The sequence below is a fragment of the Ursus arctos genome, unplaced genomic scaffold, assembly GCF_023065955.2.
Source record: "Ursus arctos isolate Adak ecotype North America unplaced genomic scaffold, UrsArc2.0 scaffold_21, whole genome shotgun sequence".
Lineage (NCBI taxonomy): Eukaryota > Metazoa > Chordata > Mammalia > Carnivora > Ursidae > Ursus > Ursus arctos.
Window position 1 is genome coordinate 32,594,885 of NW_026622886.1, and position 21,439 is coordinate 32,616,323.

The following is a 21,439-nucleotide window of genomic DNA, read 5'->3' on the forward strand; positions in this document are numbered from 1 at the left end:
CACCTATGGAGAGCTTTGAAGGTGTTGGGCACTGTTCAAGACATTTGCATGAAATAACCTACTTGATCATCATGGTGATCTGTGAGAGGGGGACACTATTACTATGGCTATTTTACAGGTAAGAAAACAGAGGCATCCAGAATGTGGGTAAATGGGCCAATGTCACGCAGAGAAGAATGACAGTGGTGGGATTCCTACAGTGCACCTGTCAAAATTGTACTCAAGTTTTGTATTAATTCAGTGCTTTTCCAGGTAGAATGAAATACGGAAATTTCCTTCATTTCCCAAATTGTGAATGAAGAAACAAACGCATCAGTTTTAGATGATTGGCCCATTTTAACTAATGCCTCCCTCCCCCTACAACTGTTCTAATTCAAAAGTTTTCCTGTTTTAAAAATCAAAACCCTACTTATATCATCCAAATATACATTCTTATTACTGGGTTTGGAACTCAAGGTATTTTTTTTAAAGTCTAATTTTAAAAGGAGTTTTCTTTTTATAATCTCTATTAAAAAATTAAGTACCACCAAAAAATTATTCTGTTTTAACATAATCTTTTAGAGCTAAAAGTTTAATAGAGGACTCAGTAAAATATAAACAAAGAAACAATAAGTTGATTTAACTAAGGAATATCAACATTCTATATTAATTCTTACTTTATAATTAAGCATTTAGATATAAGTATTTAGTTTTCTAAAAATACTCACTGAGTAAATTTCACTAAAAAATATATCTTGGGGGCGCCTGGGTGGCTCTGTCGTTGGGCGTCTGCCTTCGGCTCAGGGCGTGGTCCCAGAGTCCTGGGATCGAGCCCCACATCAGGCTCCTCCGCTGGGAGCCTGCTTCTTCCTCTCCCACTCCCCCTGCCTGTGTTCCCTCTCTCGCTGGCTGTCTCTCCCTCTGTCAAATAAATAAATAAAAATCTTAAAAATATATATATCCATCTTGGGCCTTCAGTTTATTTATTTACTAAAAGCTACGTGGTCCTTTCTATAAGGTACATAAAATAAACATTTAACACATCCCTACTGATGGCACAGTAATAGTACAAGCAACATTTTAAGGCTTGACACTTTTGGTGCATGATTATTCCATTTTTCTCCATATATAGACACCACACCTTGTTGTCAATAAATAATTCCACTTTAATGGCAAAGTAATAATTTAGACAGATACAGGGTGCACATTTGCAAAAAAATATATGCAAGCTGGTTTACAAGCTAGAGGAACAATAAACTAATAGAAAATACATCATCCCGTTAAGTCCGTTGACACCAAGTACTTATTATCGGGGCTTTACAAAGACTACAAAACTTTTCAGATGATTTATTTCACTGTTTCTGCCTATTTACATGATATGTTACATCAAAAATGTACAAAATATAAAATGTATACAGACAAATGTTTCACAAACTAGTTTAAGTTGTAAACTAGGTGAACCTACTGGGATGTATTGCAGGAATTTGTGTTTATGATCATGTTTGGACTGTGTTTCTCAAAATGGCAGGGGAAGATTAGCAATTTCTTTTAGATCACATATCATACAAGGGCAATAGTCACTCATCCAGCTACACATACTGATGTTTTACGACAGCTCTGATCCATGTTTGAGGCTTCAAAGTCAGGGTGACAATTCTATGTGCATAAATTCAGTTCAGATTTCCCTTGGGGCAATAGCACCGTGTAGGACCGATCGACTTAGCGACACTCTGAAAATGGCACAGGTGTCTCGTGTTGTTATTGTTCTATAGCAACTGACCCACGGGTGGTCACAGAGAGTAGCACCAATTGCACATCCTGAAAGCAACACATCTTCCCGCGCCTAGAACAAGTCTACCCCATGGCCTAGCCCTTGGGTTCGGAAAACTCGAAACCCCGTCCTCTGTGCGTGGTGGTAACTTCTCCCATGATTCCAATCGGTTTTCATGCACGTTCTTTAAAGCCTGCCACAACAGACGCACTTTCGGACATTTTCACTTTTCCAAAAATGTATTGGCTTCATGTACAGTTTTGAAGCATGCTCACTCTAGCACTGATAGCTCCTGCATCGTCATAACAACTGTAAATACAGGACAAACACACCAGAGAATGACAGCTTTGAGGGTTTGCATTCTGTATTTGTTTGCAATGTACAGGAAATCTCAGCAAGTGAAACACCTCTTAACACCAACAGGATTAAAGTACAATTTGTGTGTGTGTGTGTTTGTTCCGATTTGTGCAAGATTTTTAGAATTATTATTTACAATACCTACCCAGTAGACTGTGCAAATCTAACCTTCTTTTACAGTATAAACGCTTCCTCTTCCACAGTGACTTCACTGCTTCAGTGTTTGTTAATGCTGAATTTCTCATGTACAGCGATAGCAATCAAAACGACATGCTCAAAACTAAGAGTAATAGTAAGAATCATAATAAAAAGAGCAGGGGAGGAAAAGCCAAATAGTTGTGCTCATGTCGCATCTAGTGCTTCCAGCTCTGCTGGGTTAAAATTCCAGATCTCCCTCCTTCTACCACTCTTTTGCCTAACTGGATGGAGGTTAGCCACATGTCTTCGCTTTGAAGTGACGGTCAAAGAGGGTTTCTGGGTTAACTTGAACATGTTGGAGGCGAGGCGATCTATTCCCAAGGTAAAAAAACCAGATTTTTCTCCTATCCAATTCTTCCAAAAAAAAAAAAAAACAAAAAAAACAAAACCCAAACCAAACCAAATAAACAAAAAAACCCCCAAACCAAAAAAACCAAAACAGATATCTAGAGATGAGGCTACTGTGTTAACTGGTGTTGCTTGGTTATAAATGAAAAGACAGTGGAGATTACCAATGGTTTAGGATTTAAACCAACTGTTAAACTGTCGTAGAAATCTGTTTTAAGGCAGTGAGACAGCACCATAGGAAATGTTCCTTCTTTCACTGAAAAGGCTCCAACGAAGAAAGCCCTAAGAAAGCCTTTTGTCAGTGTTGACTAATAATTGGTATAAAACTCTTGTTAAGGGAGTGGGCAGGTGGTTTAAAACAACGTTATAAAACCTGTGGTAAAAACAACCTTATAAAACCTGTGACTCATACACGAGAAAGTTGGCGGAGCTCATCGAGTGAACGTGGCAGTTAAGAATGACATTGGCACGTCTCCAGCTTGCCGTGGTCGTGTCTTCTGGCGGTCGCACAATTCCGCTCGTGCGGACAGAGGACCGGCCTCTTGGCTTCGTTTCGGAACGGGGTGAGCTCACAGCACAAACGCTGCTGGAGCCCTGTGACCAGCACCATGTGGCACAAAGGAGGCTGGACGGAGAAGCAGGGGCCCTGCTTGGGGGAGGAGGCCCCTCAGAGGAAACGAAAGGAAGGGACAAAGAAAGGGCTGCATTGTAAACTTTTAAAGAGGAAAAAACAGAAAGTCCAGGTTGGCTATCCCATGTGCCATCTATTCAGTTGCCCTGTCCTTAGGGTCCTTTACAGTTGAGTAATGGAGCCGGACATCACTCCGCGGATATAAAAATGCCTAGAAATAAAATAAAGTTAAGCTTCCCTTGCAGTTGAGCATCTCGGCGGTTCAGACTTAGTTCTGCTGCCTCCTCGGAGACCACGACTCTGGGTCAGGGCCCTGGACAGGGTGCTTTCATACTGGCAGTGGCTTAGTGAAAATACCTTACTTTTGAAACCTTTTGAAAATGCATAGTCTTTTCCCCTAACTTCTTTCACCCTCTAGAGAGTAGATTCAAGAGATGAATCTAAAATGTCTTCGTGGTGGCTGGTGCTATCGCTGTCACAGCTTTGTGTGCCCGAGTAACTGGCTGCTTCTTGGAGTTTCATTAGCATATTCATCTGAAGAAAGAAAAAGAGACATCGTGTAGGCAGGGATGCAGCGAGCGAGCCAGCCCCGCAAACACCCGGCCCTGAGCCTCATCCCGGCCAAGCGAAACAGGGAAACAATTTCACATTTGTATTAGCTGCCTCCGGCGCCCATCCGGGTTCTCCCAACGTGGCTACACCACCAAACCCTACGGACAAAACAGGGCCTCTAGATAGCTCTTTTATTTGGGGTAGTGAATGAAGACCGCTCCAGCAGGGAGACTGGGAAAGAAAGTGTATCACAGCTGGACATCTGGGCTCATTGCTGGAGAGCGCGCCAAGCTTCTCGCTTTTTGGCGGGGAGAAGCAGAAAGCATTGAATGGCAAGTGAAAGTCGTGAATGTTCCTACACACACAGACGCGCACGCAGGCGTGCGCACGCTCCCTCGAGGGAAGGAGGGGATGGAGTGGAATGAAGCCAGCTGCTGTACACAAGCTCACCATCTGCTGGTTAGGGGCTGACCTCGAAGGAGGTGACTGAATGAAGCCGACCATGAGTGTTTGCAGAGGCCGAGGGAGAGAATCACTGTCAAGTTTCTGTTGCTGAGTTCCTGGCCAAAATATGATTGATATATCCCTGAAAACAAAAGCCACCTTCTGGAACAATAGCAGCTGTCTCGGGTTTCCCAGTTGATAGGACAATGGTAATGTTTGTTCCAAGAAAAGGGACATATGCATGAAGGCACCTGGGGAGAAAGACAGCTAGCGTTTCCATGTACTACAAAATAGAAGGCAGCCACCTTGCTCGGCTTTTGATAGCTCTGCAGATCCAATGTTAGAGAAAAACGAGCTTGTTTAAGAGCACATCGTGGATAAACTGTTCAATGATTTTAGAAAGCGCAGGAAAACTGGCACAGGTCTTCATGAAAGGAGTCAGACTTGTTTTCTTGTCAAGGGTTTCTAGAAGTTGTCCTAATCTTTATATTGCTTAATGCATAGTAATTTTATTATTTTATAAAGTAACCCAAGTTGTTCCTTTTTTTTTTCCCCAAGATAGAGAACTAGAGAATCTGATTCAATAAAAAAGAGAAATCTAAAAAAAGGATTCCTTAGGCATACGTTAGGCTCTGGACGCCTGTGTGCTTAGTGTAAAATGTGTGTGCAATAAATGCTTGTGAAATTGATAAACTGGTAATCACCAATTTTAGCAAGCATGCCTTTCTGACAAAGAGGCTACGGTGATAACATATTTTCAAGTCATTTTGATATTCTTCAGGACAACATTTTTCAATGTAATTGTTAGTCTAACTCTCTGAATTTATTAAATCAGCTACATACAGATATAAAATGAAAGTATTTAGTGACAACCTCTCAAACCCAAAAAGGCAAATGTCTCCATCACACGTACTTTCTCTCTCTCCCCGTCGCTCTCTGTCTCTCTCTGTCTCTCACCCATACACCCTTCCCCTCATGCACGTTCATATTGCCTCCCTCCTTTCTGAGGTCAGTTCCTCCATCATTAGTCACTGGCTGTATGTTCAAGCATTTGGGTGAAGATAATTTGTAAAACACAATTGTGTGTTGAGTGTCCTCCTGATTTACTAAGAGGAGAAATTGTAAATGAGGTCTGTTTAAAGGGTTATGATTCTAACCTCAGTCACAAATGTTTGAAATCACTTGAATGCTGAATATTGTAAAAGTTTTATAGTGTAACAGAAGTGTCATTAAAGTCTTAATCTTTGAAAATTGTGCCATATAGTAAATATGCTTTATTAGAATAAGTTTCAAGCCTTAGATTCATAATAAATGTATACACGGGATTTAATTTGCCTTTTCATAGTGTTGCTTTGTGCATTCAAGTCAAAGGGGATTTCAGGAGGGGGCAAAGGTACAAATATGATCCAATTGTCACTGGGATAGATCATTATTCTCTGCAAAATATATCCCTCCTCTTCTCTCCTCTGCCTTCCCCGCACCCATAGTCATAAATATAATGTCTATCTTTGGTCAATGTCTAACATGTTGGTCAGGTCCTTATCACCCCTGCTATTACCAATCTGCTGGGCTCCCAGCCTCCATCCTTTGTTCTTTAATCTGTCTTCTCTTCTGTTATCCCAAGCAATCTTTATAACCTGCAAATCTAGCTAAGGTAAGTCCCCTGTCCAAACACCTTTCATAGCTCCTCATTATCTGTGTGATAAAGTTTTAATTTCCTACAAAGATAAACAAGCCTTGGCACAATCTAGCAATTGCAGGCTTCTGTAGCTCTAATTCTTCTTGCCCCTTTTGTTCTATCCCACCTATCTGCATATAGCATTTTTATTTATATTCATTTTTATTACATTGTTCTACATTTCACCTGCTGCTTCCTTAATTTTGGATGTCCTCCATCCAACCACATCGTGAACTTGTATTCTTTCTAGACCCAGCTCAAGAATCAATTCCTCTATGAAGCTTTCTCCTCATCACTTCCTCAATGGACTCATAACTTTATCTAACATGTGACTTTACCATTATTTTACTGTAATTTATATAGGCAGATGTCTCTCTCCACTAATGGACTATGAGCTTCTTGAGATCAGAAACGATATTTTATTTATATTTTTACTTATCTACCAGGCCTTAGCCCTGAGGACATACTTATTAATACTTGTTGAAAGAATGAATGAGTTTGTTGATGATGAATAAAATACTATGAGATGCACCAAAAACCTGTATCCTTGTTCATATCCAAAAACATATTTCTGACATTAAATAGTGGATTTTTTCCAAATATTTCTGAGATAGATTGGACTGCAAATATATTCTTACTTGATGCCAGTAATTATAGAACTATAACAAAATAAAAGCAGATAGAGAGAATATTTATTTTCTCATCAGAAGGTGCTTGATCCAAACATTTACTTTTAGATGGTAAGTCTTTTGCTTTTTAATGAGTCATAATCCTGTTTCTTAAGATGTTTAGTTGAGCAGTCATTTAAGAGTCAGATTTTTTAACCCCAATTTTCACTCAGCATGGGAGACTCTGGATCTCTTTTCCATAATAAAAGACAAGAACATTCAAAGCCAGGGAAGAGTGCCTATGGGTTTAGCTGATCAGGACTGTGGAAATTGGGAGGTTGAGGGCATCCCCTAAGGGTCCCTTGACAGTTTAATTCTCAAAACAAACTCTATAAAACCTCTCCTTACCTGGAACAGACACAGTATATCAACAACGCAAAGGCAAGCCTAGAGTTTATAAAATTCAGACGTAATAACCCATCCTTGTATCTTAAAGTTTATATTTACTCTGCTAAATATTAACCATTCTATCAGCAGTTAATTAGTATTTGCTCACAATTATGCTTCATCCAAACCAATTCCTCCGCCACTGTTGATTTCCAGCTACGTATGAGCTAAAGCGCTCGTTACCTGTTAGAAAAAGAAAAGTCCAGGCCCTTAAGGATTTTATGGTCTAGAGCAAAACTCCAATATAGGAAGTCCTATATAGGAGTTACTGGACTCTAAGCAGGCTTGTATGGACATTTCCATGACTCTATGGAACCCTTTGAAATAGTATGCAAAATTTTCTGTGTGTGTGTGTGTGTGTGTGCCTTTTGCCATGGAAAACATCTTAAAAATCTATCAGCTTGTTCACATGGAACCCCCAAAATATTAAGACTGGTCAGCTGAGATGATAATGTATATATTTTGGGTTGTGGGTATAGGAATACATACAACTTTGCTCTTTCATTTTAAGAATATTCACCCAAGGAAAGAAGGCCAAAGTCAAAAGAGTTAAAAACTGAATACCTATATCAGAACAGCCCCAAATACTGCCTAAGATAAATAGTATCTTTGATACAAATGACTAAATATTGATGACCACACACTGTGTCAAGATTATATTAGAAGAATCACACATCAGCTTCTTACCAGAGGATCCCCTTCTGTGTCACTTTGTGGAATGTGCTTTGAGGTTGTGGCTTCTTTAGTGGACAGACAGCCCTCATACCCAACATCTTCTGGTCGCAACTGAAGTAATGCTGGACCATCCTGAGGCAGAGATGCTGAGCTCCATGGGTATGTGTCAAGCACCCACTTTGAGGGGTCTTCCCAAGGTGCCCGTTTCCCATACATCTAAAAAAATGATCACATATTTAATACATATTAAATACATTTCTATTCAGTAAAACAGGTGACCACTAATTGAGTGATTCTTTTGCACATCCGGTTCTTCTGGGACTTTCAAGGGGATTGTTTCCATATACTGTAAATACTTGTCTGTCCACATAACTCTCTTTAAACTTGAAGGAGAAATAAAACAAAGATGAACATCTGGGATAGATGGTCAGCATTTGGGAGAGAGTATGAAGGGGGTTTATTTTAAATGTATATAGAAATCTCTGCCCACATTTATCTTTATCACAGTTGAGAAGAAAAGTTCCAGTGATGGAGAATTGAAAAAAGCCATGCTAGACATGAAATAGAGTTCTCTACTAAGCTGCACTTTGCATAGATGCTAGTAAAATAAGAGACTTTTTCTCTGTCAACCTCACTCTACTGAAATTTTCTTTGAAAATAAAAATACTTTCTCTGCATTAATTTCCTCTAATAATCTCATTGCTTCCTGTAAAAACTCTTTTTAGATGTTATTTATAAGGCCAGTAATAGAAGAAGAGGAAAATGGGAAATGGAAGCATTAATGTTGTCAGGACTCAAATGGAACAAAGAATCAGTAAGAAAGAGATGATAAAGGCTAGTTAAAGTACTGGTAGTGGAGGAGAGAGGAGAAGATGAACATAAGACATGTTAAACGTTTTTAAGCTGGAAACAAAATTGAAACCAAATTAGGAAGGGCATACTGCAGAGACAGAGGCAAAATGGACTTTGTAAAAACAAGTACAAGGCTGCAGGGGGACAGAAAGAAAAACTAAAATGAAGAGAAGAGGGCAGTAACATGGGCAAACTAGTTCTTTAATGTACTTCCTTCCTGCCTGGACCTGCTCCATTGAGGGCAATCCTGGTTACCAAGTGCATATTTGGTCCCAGAGAGCACATCATGAGGGGTCCTACATGGCTTATTGTGGTTCAGTGAGACAAAAGCAAAATGGTGGATACTGACACCACAAAAGGCACATGGACTGCCTTGGAGTTATCTTTTGAGTTTCTCCTGGAGGAACTGTATGAGGTTGTGTCAGCCTTGCCTTGAGAAAAAGAGAAAGAGAGAGAGAGAGAGAGAGAGAGAGAGAGAGAGAAAGCCAACAAGCCAGCCAGGTCCCGACATCTGTGTATTCCTTGGGAGATGATGGCAGGAGTAGCAATCACTAGATTTTTTTTTGTATGGTTATTTTGTTTTGGAGCAGAAGTTTTCTCTCAGTTAAAAACCCACTTTATAGAGCTGTAAGACATAGCTTGCTATACAACTTAAGCTAATTGAAGGAAAATGTGTAATTCTTGGAAAGTAAATGTTACAAAAAGAACATGAAGGTCTAGAATCAACTGATGCCAGCCTTTTAAAGAATCATCAAGGACAGCAAAATTGGAGGTGACCAATAAAATGCTAAATAGGTCCAATTCTAAATTTCAGTGTAAAATAGATACTATAGAAAAGTAATTGAAAAAAGATTTAAATATTAAAATACTGTAAAATACTATAAAATTATAAAATATAAAATATTTAAATATTTAGAATACTATAAATTGCTTGTTGAGATTTCAATAAAGGTAGAATCATCAGACTAAAAATCAGAATCCATTGTATCACCAGTGTTTTTTTCCAACTAGAACATCTGGCAGAGAGTATTCCCTACATGGTTCCTCATCAAAGCATTCACTTGACAAGAGATTCTTCTATTCCTCTCCACTCAGATTTTCCTCTTTGCAATAAGGCTTTGTTTTTTCACCTCTTTCTCCAATTCAAGGTTCTTTGTTACCACTAGATCCAAGGGAATGGTTCATAACACACATGATTCCTTTTCTTCCTTTTCTTACAGAAAACATATATGGACCACCCCAGGAATATCACCTGCCAATGGACTTCTGGCTGAGTTTATCCTTCAGCAGCAATGAGAACTGTCTACCCATCAAAGGGTTTTCCTTTCTAATCTCTCCGTGTGCTGGATTTCCCCCCTATACTCCCTACATCATGGTTGATTCAGCATTTGCGCTAATCCACTACTAAACATCTGGAACCACAGCAAGAAACAAGACATTTTTATCCCTCTTCAAAAATAAAATTTTGAAATATCTCTCAGTTTTAGTTTGGGAAACTGGTATTACTCTAATGGTTATACTTTTGCCTAAATGGAAGCTGTATAAGATTATAATTCTCAGGATAATGTTTTATATGTAATATTGATTTAAATATTAAAAAAAACAATGCAGTTCTAAAAAATTAGACTTAAGGAAGCTAAGCATTGTTAGGTATTATTGTTTTTGAGTTTGTAAAATCTTCTTTTTCTGTATATTAGTTAACACAAATGAAATAAAGAGGATTTTATATATAAAGACTTGGATGATAGTTTATTAATCCTTAAACTGTATGAAGAGAACTTTCATTTAAATATTAGTTTTAAAAATTACGATTTCTGGAATATAAATGTTCACACAAATTTCTTTTTTGTATAAAATGATTGAAATTGAGAGACTTAACTCACATCTTAGCATAAGTTTCAGAGGAACCCAGAAAAGTGAATGTTATACTTAAAAAATAAAAACCTTTGGTATAGTCTTTTATTTCGTTGGAACCACACAACAACTGGGGCTAGATTGGCTCATACCCTTACAATATGAAATTGTATTTCTTAAATCTGGAATAAAACCAGTGGCTAAAATGCTCTAGGATCATTATCTCTGAACGTCCTCAGCACATCCCCATAATATTTATTCATCATGTTCCCCAGAACCATCATGATGGTTCTAATTACTGCCATTCTGTTCTACTAGGTGAAGAGAGTATGCCGGTCAAAGGAAGGCAAAGGAAGGAGTACAGATAACCAGTGCTTTTTTAAAGGGTAAAATACTTAATACAGTATTGCAGATGACAAAATGTGAAAAGCAAGAACTATATCTTAATTCTAGTAGCAGTTGTGATAATCAGAGATTATCTAAGCAAAAACATCCTAAACTTTGGCCGAGTTGCTAAGAAGTTGTTGAGAAGATTAGATTCTTTTACAGTAAGTTGGATGATTATACAGTAAACATCTTAAAGATTCAACCTTGAGTTTTACAATTCTACAATTTCATGAACTCTCAACTCCAATTTAAGGAGATAGTATTTTATGTTGAAGAAACAGAATTTTCTTATTAGTGATGTATTTTGACTTTTTCATTATGAGTGCAGAGAAACCTCCCATAGATTTAAAAAGTCAACCGCATTAGAATTTAGAGCACTCCCTTGAAATAGTAAAGGATCTTGCAACTGATACAAAGGGCTTCAAACAATGAACCATACTAAAAACAGGGAACCCGTAAGCAAAAACTACGTGTTCAAACGATATGATAAGGAACAAATGATCAAGGCCCATGTTAACATGTCTGTCTGATATATAGAACCGTCCAATTAACTGGCTATCAACTGACTGCTATGACCCATGCCAATGAGTTTGGCCTTAAATGGGTAGTTGTTGGAAAAAAGATTTTCTCCTTATCCTACATATTTATTCTCAGAACAGAATACACAAGTAAATAAAGTGTTACATACTAGTTGATCTTTAAAACTTTACCAGTATATTTATATAGTTCACGCCTTCCGTTTTCTGTATAAATAACCAGAGAAAAGACTGTTTTTTGCTTCAAAGAATGATTTTGCTTGTTTTTAAACAGTAGAGAAAATTGAGTACTATACCTGAAGACCTTCTCTCACTGCCTCCAGAATGTAAGGTACCAAAGAATAGTTCCAGAGATCCATGAACCACACTCTAGAACCTTCTACATCCATAGGGCAAGGAAGGAAAAGTCGGGGGCCTAAGAAGAAGCAAACTATTTTGAGAACCAATACATTTGACAACCTAAACACATAAATATTCAAGGCATCATTTTGGGGGAATTAATGTTTTGCACGATTCTTAAACAATTATAATCTTGACCAGCTCGATTATTATCAAAGCATGTTTTACTGAAGACTCAAACTCCAGAACTCTCCTTCCTTTTACCCTAAAATCTTAATCTAGAATATAATATATTTGGGTTAGGAGAAACCTTGAAGGTCATAATTCAGTCCAAATACCCCAGTAAACTGCCAAATATAAAATATGTCATTATTTACAGAGTGGGACTCAGCTTTAGTCTTCTGATCTCAAATGTAAAATTCTTCTTTTTCATTTACTTTGTATTTTTAGTGAGTGCATTTTTATAATCCATCACAATGGGAAAGACACTTTTTTTATACATGCAATTTAAGAAGGATTAGAAAAATAAACATCTTTATGCCAACTAAAGAGAATTCAGTTTTGCCTTGATGAAAAATATGAAACACCTCAATTGTCCATAAAACACCTATCTTTAACTAGTATCTTCTCTCACAACAATATTTGATGTGATCATTGGCTAACATTTATTTTTAGCATAAAAGGGGACTTTAAACAGATACAACTTATTTCAAATGGTTATCTGATTTTTAAATATTTGTCTATATTAAACTCATGTGATTTCAGTCAAATCTTAGTAAACCATAATTGTCAGGCAAAATGAATCTAATCAGACATATAAAGCTTAGAAGAAGGCAAGGTTTCAGAAGGAAAAAAGAAAACTTGAATCTCTGGAAGCCTGAAAAAAATTAGCTTTACTTGTTATTTTCTAGCATCCAATCTGGCCATCTTTACCATGTACTCTTAGTTCCTGGAAAATGGCATATTGCAGTTTTGGAACTCACCAATGGTAACATCAGAAGAACTGTGTGTTTCCAAAAAACTGTTGAGATGATGCCACGTCTTAGGAATCCAATCTATAATTTTGACTAAGTCATTATTGCGTATATTCTTTTCAATCTCTATCTCTATCAGTTTCCTTCGAAGATATCTGCCTAAAAAGCCTTTCACTGGTTCTGTGTGGTTTGCGCATAGCACCCACCTACAAAAAGACAGAAAAAAAATATCAGAAATCTTTAAATAAATTAAGTTTTAAGTCCCAAGTATTCTCTTTCTAGTATAAATGAAGAATGTTCCTATGTCAATTGATGGCTCATTTTAATGATCAAAGGGGTTATGGGGCGCCTGGGTGGCACAGCGGTTAAGCATCTGCCTTCGGCTCAGGGCGTGATCCTGGCGTTATGGGATCGAGCCCCACATCAGGCTCCTCTGCTATGAGCCTGCTTCTTCCTCTCCCACTCCCCCTGCTTGTGTTCCCTCTTTTGCTGGCTGTCTCTATCTCTGTCAAATAAATAAATAAAATCTTTAAAAAAAAATGATCAAAGTGGTTAGCATTAGAGGTAAACAAAGAACTTTTTAAGCTGAAGCGAAGCCTCATGTGCGTCAGAAGGGAGTGGGAGTGTACACGCTGAGTACCCTTCTGTAGGAGAATCACAAATCCTGAAATAGGAACTCTCTTCACATTCTTCACACTTTGAAGAAAAGTGCTCTACTTTAGCTGGTGACATAGTGAGCAGAGCAGGACAAACACTTCCTTCCCTTCATTTCCTTTCTTTTTTCTTTCTTTCTTTCTTTCTTTCTTTCTTTCTTTCTTTCTTTCTTTCTTTGTTTCTTTAAGAAACACTTCTGATTACAGGATGAGGATTACAAAATGTCTGCTTGAGAGAGTGTCAGAAGAAGTGAGAATTATTTTCACACCACAGGTCACCACTGGCAGGATTTGTCAAGGTACAAATGGAAAACCACTAACCAAAAGCAAACAGAAAGAGACAATACAACAAAACAAAACAAAACATTCAATTTATCTTTACCTGAAATTGTGATGCAGCTCTAGATTTGGTGATGAAGAAACTCCCTGATTCATTGTTCCAATGATATATGGACTGGAAAATAAAATAAAATATGTAGACATGCTGATGGTAAAAGAGATTAGACTATTAAAATTGCCTTAAAAAACAATGTACATAAATATGGATTATTCCATTTTAACCTTAGGCTTTAAAAGGGTAATTTTGTAATGTTAGGTTGAAAAATGACAAAGGTCATTGAGCTGGAAATTCAGATTTGGGGCTCTAATTTCAGCTCTGGCATCCTAGGAGAATCATTTCACCTTTCTGAGCCTGAGTTTACTTATCTATAAAATCAAAAGGTTAGATAGACTAATCACAGTAATCTCATTTCACTCTAATATCTTATGACTCTTATGATTATAATCAAATTCATTAATTTTTCCTCTTTTATTATTTCACAGATATTTTAAAGTTTCTTCATAACATGAGAAAATTTGTACTTTTGATTCAATGCCAATTTTATGATGATCTACTTTTAACATTTAAAAAAAATCTCTAGCAGAGATTAATTGGGATATTGCACCATTAAAACTAATATTTAGGTTGCTCTTCTATGTCCTTGCTTTAGAGGCCATACTCTAGTGAATCTTTAGTAGGTTTTCAGATTTTTTTATACCCCACTTCAACCTTTACTTTCATTGTAAATAGTTAAAAATTAGCCTCACTAATGGAGAGAGATAATCTGAATGCATTACATTTATCTTTATAAGAAGATTGAAGTTAAACTTCGATATGGAGCAAAAATGAAACCAGAGCTCTAGAGCTCATTTTAATTCTTAATTTCCTTGATCCAAACGTCCTGTCATTGACATTGGTCTCCCAGACCTTCCACATATCTGTAGAAGCTAACGCCAACAAGTCGATCATGTTTCCATAAAAATTGCCTGGGACATAATTGTTGAATGAATAAATAAATGTTTGAAGAGATGTACAGGGATTTTTTTGGGAAATATGTTATAATATTAATGAAGGTTTCTCAAATTAATGGCATCCACCATTGGTTTTAAAAGGTATAAAAACATAAGAAACAAATCTGATCATTTTTTCATATTTCATCACTCAAAATATTTCATAAGCATACCATTTGTTGTATTTACAGTTGAGAAAACCATTGAAGATATCACTCAAAGAGCCCACATGATGAAGATTATCAAGAATTATTACAACAGGGAGTTCTACACCATTATTATCAGCACTGCACTGTTCAGCCAGGTTAGCTAGATACTGTTGCAACTCCTTGAAAAAAATAAAGAAAACAAATACATCAATGATAAATTTATATCAGTGGCAAGCAATTCATAGTTTAGGAATAGCACAATTTGTCTGCCATCCAGTACCTTTGAATAAAACCCATAGGTCATTCTGCTGATATAAAACAAAGCAAAAAAATATATAATACAGAGAGGATATATTTTTTCAGGAAAAGAGCAAAGAGAAAAGCCAGCACAGAACATCGGCAGCAAATATAAAATTGTGAAAAGAAAAGCATGTTTCTCAGTTGTCATCTCCCCTTAAAAAAAGAAAAAAAAAAAGGGGGGGGAATGAGTTCTGGATACAAGCTCTTATAAAAAAACCATAAATACTGAGACTTCATTCTTGCTTTTGGTATTACAATGATAAAAGTGGATTTTAGTAAACCTTGTAAGTCCAAAATGGCACACCTAAGTTTCCACTAATATTTTAAATGTTTTAATTCTAATTCATTTCAATAGGGTGCATGAAACCATAGCCCCAGGACTTGGACAGAAGTGTGGTTATTTACTTATTTATAATCTGCATGCCACTTCTGTGATTTTTAACAAAGACAAAATTTGTTATATTTTCCTGGGTCACTTGACATTAGCATTCAGCATTTCTTGAGCTTCTTGAGGTTTTTTTTTACAGGTATTATTCCTTTCTAATAGCTTTTAGTCTAAATACGATAACCAGTTCGCTGATTGACTGCTCTCACAGATGGGTAGGCCAGGCACATAATTAGGTTTCTTAAAATTATCCTAATCAGTAAGAGAATTTCCATAATATTTGCATATTTACAATGACATTTTCAATTTGTAGATCTTGCTCAGGGTTAAAAAACAATTCCATGATTCCAATTTCTGGAAACCAGGTGAACACTTGAATCAATTACCCTAGAGGCCACCTCCCTCTGTCTGTAATACGACTTTTAGAACTAAATGCAAAAAAGGATAAAAAACAGTGGTCAGGATTTTGAGGCACTTAGTAATATATTCATTTAAGTTCAGATATAAAATTTATTAGAAAACTAATGCACTGAGCCAATCACATTGAAAAAATATAGCCTAAATCAGAGAATACAGAAAAATATGTTTACACTAATGAATAGTGTGGAGAATTTCACTTATCTTAAAAGACAAAAATGGAATTTATAACAATAATCTACCCATATTAAGTCATTCATTCATTTATAAAACATTGACTGCCTATCTTCTACATTCGTAATGCTAGACAATCTCCTGAGGTATACAAAAATAATGAAGCATCATTCAAGTTAGTAAGTTTAACATTAATTATGACATGAATCAAGTACTTTTCTGGGCATAGGGGTTAAAAACTCTTCCTTGTAGGCTTTAAGATGGTCACATTAAGTATTAAAATTTAGATATGATAAATCATTTTAATACAATGTCATAGTATATTAGGAGCTGTGAGAGGTCAGGGGAGGAGATTTTGCCTCGTGGTAAGTATCAAGGAAAGCTTTCTAGAGAAGGAAATGTTGGAGCTTGGGAGGGTGATAGGTACATACATAACTAGTAAATGTACAAAATGCAATGTGAAATATCCCATGAGACAGGTTGAAGGAGAGATGCGGTCCGTAGGAGGAAGAAGGATTAATTCCAGCTGGGGGAACCTGATGGACTTATCTCAAGGTGGAATTTGAGATGAATTCTGAATAATGAGTAGAATTCCAAATGATAAGTATGCAGTTATTTATCCTTTCAGAACACCTTAACAAGCACTTATTATGTTCCAGGTACTCTTGGCACTAAGGATTCAGAGATTACTTCTCCATTCCAGGAATTTAGAGTTGATAAGCAGAAAGGCAAGTCGACAAGTAAATCACAGAAACAGTGTGGTAAGTGAAATGCACAAAACACTAGAGGGAAATTTAAGAGAGGTACCTAATCCAGACTTGTTGTTCAGAGAACAGGGTACGTGGGGACAAACTATGAACTACGAATAATAAAGAGTGAAAGAAAGCTAGAAGGTATGAGTGTGTGATGTGCTTGGCAAAATAATAAGTGCTCTGTTGTTACAAGAGTAATTGCACATGGTAGTGGTGCTTGCAATGAAAAAGAAAATAGACTTCGAATCCATGCAGAAAAATTTGGATCTTTCTATATAAACAAATGTGAACCACTGACATGTTTTTTTTTTTCAGTAGGGAAAGAACAATTTATTTATCGAAGGAAACATAAATATGAAGGAGATAATGATTAATTAGAAATGGAAAAAGCATTCAAGAAGCTTATTGCCCAGAATAGTGGGTTACGTGTGTGTGTGTATATAAAAAAACCAAACTGTAATTCACAGTAAAAAAAAAAAAAAAAAAAAAAGCAATGTATCTGGTATGCCTGGGTGGCTCAGTGGGTTAAGGGTCTGCCTTCGGCTCAGGTAGTGATTCTAGGGTCCTGGGATGGAGTCCCGCATCAGGGTCCTTGCTCAGCTGGGAGCCTGCTTCTCCCTCTCCCTCTGCCGCACACTCTCTCTTAACAAATAAATAAATAAAATCCTAAAAAAAATAACGTTATCAAAAAAGCATACACCAAAGATTTTGTTCAGAGTGTGCAAAACTTACTTATACTGCTGGGAAAGACTTTCTGGTGGTAGTGTTATTTGTTATTAACCTTTTATTTTTAGGATTAGGTAACATTTTGATGCTTAAAAATGGAAGAAGAGCTTTCCAAATAGAGGGAAAAGAATAATCAAAGGCAGAAACACAAAAAAATGTGGTAGGAAAGAAAGTAGTAGTATATGTTTTGTGAATATAAATAATGTTAAATTGGAAAGAAATGTTTGCAACCTGGAATGATTTGGAAGGTTACTGGACTTTTCTTGTTGGCAACAAAGAAACACTGAATGTTCTGTCTGGGATTCTGAGTAATGTAGTCAGAATCATGATTTCAAAGTGTGGTAAGTATATTGGAGAGGAGGAAGAGAAACCAGTCAAGAAAATAACAAAACTGTTGAAGCCAAGAGACACTGTGGGACTCAATAGGGATGGCAGAGGTGTGGGAAGATTTTGACTTAGTACGGAAAGCAATGGAAAATCATTTCAGGATTTAACGCAGTCAGACTTTAATAATGAAAAGATACTCTATTTTCCATAAGGTGAGGGGATAAATCAGAAAGAGAGAGAAGGAAGATTTAACAAAAGTTGTGAATCAAGCAGTTAGAAAACAGTTGCTGTCACCCAAGTGATAGTGTTAATTTGGGTAGGAGGGTGGTGGTAGCGGAGATGGATGGAAGAAGATGGATTGGATATTTTTTCAGAGTTGAAACTGGGTTTTCTAAACATGTGTACTTAGCATGCTAACAGAAACATATGTGTATGCTAAAGCAAAGGCCTACTACTCAGGAGAGTGGGCATGGCTAACAGTGTCCGACTGGAGTCAATACAAACTGAAATCAGGGGCGTCATCCAGGTGAGAACAGAAGTGAGAGAGAACAGAATGTTGGGTCATATTTTCATTTACCAGCAGGTGAAGGAAAAACAGTCACTGAAGAGACTGAGAAGGAGCTTGCTGGAGGGTAAGAAGAAAACAGAATGATACTCATGAAAATTAGAGGAATTTCTAGAAAGGGAAGATTACCTATAGCAATTTGCTATACATAAAGCAGTATTGTTTTAAAAAAGAGAGAGAAAATAAGCAAAGGGCATTGAACTTGGTAATTAAGACATAACTGAGTGATTTTAGTTTTTTGGGGGTTTTTTGTTGTTGTTTTTTTAATATTTTATTTGTTTATTTGTGAGACAGAGAGAGCACAAGCTGGGAGAGGGGCAGGCAGAGGGAAAAGCAGACTTCCTGCTGAGCAAGGAGCCGGATGCAGGACTCAATCCCAGGACCCTGGGATCATGACCTGAGCCGAAGGCAGAAGTTTAACCAGTTGAGCCACCAGCCATTCGCACTGAGTGATTTTGGAAAAGTAGGGCCATTAGATTCTATTATGATTCTCTCTTGTCTTGAGAAGGGTAATAGACCTCTTTGGGAATCTAATGAAAGCTATGGACCAGTTGCAAGTGGAAATAGGCATATACAAAAAATTTCGTCATATAACTTAAGAGTTTTTCTCAGACCCCTTTGAAATCACTTTATACTCCCCACTGTAGCTTAATTGGGGTTAAATATTAAATTGAAGTGCTGATGCATTAGCATTAAAAGTTTCATGCCCAATATCTAATTAGGCAAAAGAAAACAGGTATATCTACCAGATGGACATTGATAATGAGATGAATCCCATACTTTGAAAACATACAGAGAACTACAAAAGCTGTTGATCACTGCCTTCTCTGGTTTTGACTCTAGACACATCAAAAATGAATCTGCCAAGACCAGTTTTCTGATCTTTTCCTACCTAACATTCCAAGTGTTTTCAGCTGGCCACATATTATTTACTAAATCCATCTCTAGCCTTCTGGGCCCGCTGTATCAAATGTCACAAAGTGTAATTGTTTATGTGTACCGCTCTCGATCAAAATATTCCAGCTGGCGGCTTGAGGGAGGGCTTGAAGAGCAGGAAGAGGGACAGAATATAAAATGCAGAGGTGCCATACATGAAAAGATTTTTTTCATTTGATGGTTTTATTGCTCGATCTTTTTTGCATCAGTAAGTGCTTTTTCGGCTTTGTCTCTTCGGTGCTATCTGTGGCACAGCATAACGCACGTCAGCCATTACACAGCTTCAGTTTTTAGGGACGGGATTTATTATTATTTCATGCCTCGTTCGCCCTTTACTTGAGTAAATCTGCACTGCTAGCAGCTGTCCCTCAGACAATCTCAACTAGTCATCCCTACTCCTTTATACGATTCTCACTTACCTCCCGCCTCACATAAAAGCAAAGGAAAGCAAACAAACAAAACCCCCTCTGGATTCTCTGACAATTTGGCAAGATTTGGCTAAATTCTCTAGCAAGTACTGTATCCAGCATTACGGACAGCTCGTTCATATCTTACAAACAGAAAGAAACAATACATGTTTGTTTAGTTGTATTTTGTGCTTTCTTGGTGCCGAATGCCACATGATTTGTCCAGGGAGTTTTCCTATTACTGCTTCCTATAGCATCATTAATTCTGTTCCAACGCTCTTGGCAATGCTTCTATTTTTCTTTATTGTTGTAATAACAAACATTAAGCTGACCTATTAATGACACAAGTAATTTTATTCAGAAAAAGAAGAAAATAAGAGCATTGATAATATTTGGTCACAATTTTTTTAAAAAGATTTATATAATATTATTGATTAAGAACATCTCCAAACACTAAACAGTTTTTTTTTTTAACTGAGATAAAAAGAACCTATTTATAACAATAGATTTGGGGGTGAGGCAAATTTTATAAGTGTAAGTGATTATATAAGTGTTAATTTTATTAGTGTAAATTAACCAACTGTATTATACCACATTAAACTACATCCTAATGAAGCCCAAATCACTCTGTTTTATTCAAAACTTGATTTTAAGTGATCCCCAACTTTGTCAAAACGGCATGGTTTCCTGTAACAAATCTATTCTTCTTCTTTTACCAACCACTTGTTTTTTTCATAAGGAAGTCACTTCTAAAGAGTTCCATCATACCAACATTGGGGGAAATCCAAGTAACACACTGAGGATGGCTGAGGCACCTAATCCTCTCATCGTTCTGGCTGAGAAGAAAACGAATGGTGGTAAAAACACTTCTTAAATAACATTCTGAGGAGACGCAGCATTCACAGGAGGCATTGAACACGTAGGCTGAAGCAAACAAATGGCTATGTTCTTCATACTTCTGCTTAAAGAAGAGGCACATATTTGGCCTTAGGTTATGTGTCTCTATTCCGTTGAAATGAGAATGGGTGGTTCAACAACAGTTTGAATGGGGCTGAGTGCCAACAAAATACTTGGAATTCATGTGCTATACTTATTTAACTTTAAGAGATCCCAGCATGTTTCATGTACATCATTGTTCTTGAAAACTGCATATAAGACAGTGTTGAACAAAGTCTGGAGAGTGATGTCTGCACAGGTCTATATTTGTGAAAGCAATCTTTATTGAAAGCCATTATGCATTAATTATATATCTCTCTCTCTCCTCCTCACTCTCTCTCTCTCTCACACACACACACATACACATACTCTTAGCTCTTACCATGCCCCTACGACATTTCCCATATTACAGGCGGGAAAACCAAGGCAAAGGAAATTCAGCAGTCTGCCTCAGATTCCACTGTTGGTCAGTGACAGGCACTTAATCAACTGCTCCATTAAGAACATTTTTTATTGAGAAATAATTGACATATATCACTGCATTAATTTAAAGTGAATAGCATGATGATTTGATTTACACATATTGTGAAACTATTACCAAACAATAGGTTCGGCTAACATCCATCTTCTCATATAGATCCAATAAAAAAGAAAAGAAAGAAGAAAAAAGGACAAAAACTTTCTTGTCATGGGAACTCCTAGTATTTACTCCTTCAGCAACGTTCCTATACATCATAGAGCAGTGTTAGCTAT

At 37.0% G+C, this 21,439-nt stretch overlaps 1 protein-coding gene across 3 annotated transcripts in view; it reads right to left on the reverse strand.

Moving 5' to 3' along the window:
- Positions 1-1,124: 1,124 nt before the first annotated feature.
- NAV3 (neuron navigator 3) overlaps positions 1,125-21,439 on the reverse strand; it is a 341,643-nt gene continuing 321,328 nt past the window's right edge. For all 3 annotated transcript variants that reach the window (XM_044384570.3, XM_026499977.4, XM_044384571.3), the window contains 6 exons: positions 14,786-14,940; positions 13,666-13,737; positions 12,640-12,836; positions 11,614-11,732; positions 7,701-7,904; positions 1,125-3,818 (listed from right to left, as the gene is read on the reverse strand). In XM_044384570.3, the coding sequence (XP_044240505.2) occupies positions 3,699-3,818; positions 7,701-7,904; positions 11,614-11,732; positions 12,640-12,836; positions 13,666-13,737; positions 14,786-14,940 (867 nt within the window). In that variant the 3' untranslated portion in view covers positions 1,125-3,698. The remainder of the gene's footprint in view (positions 3,819-7,700; positions 7,905-11,613; positions 11,733-12,639; positions 12,837-13,665; positions 13,738-14,785; positions 14,941-21,439) is intronic.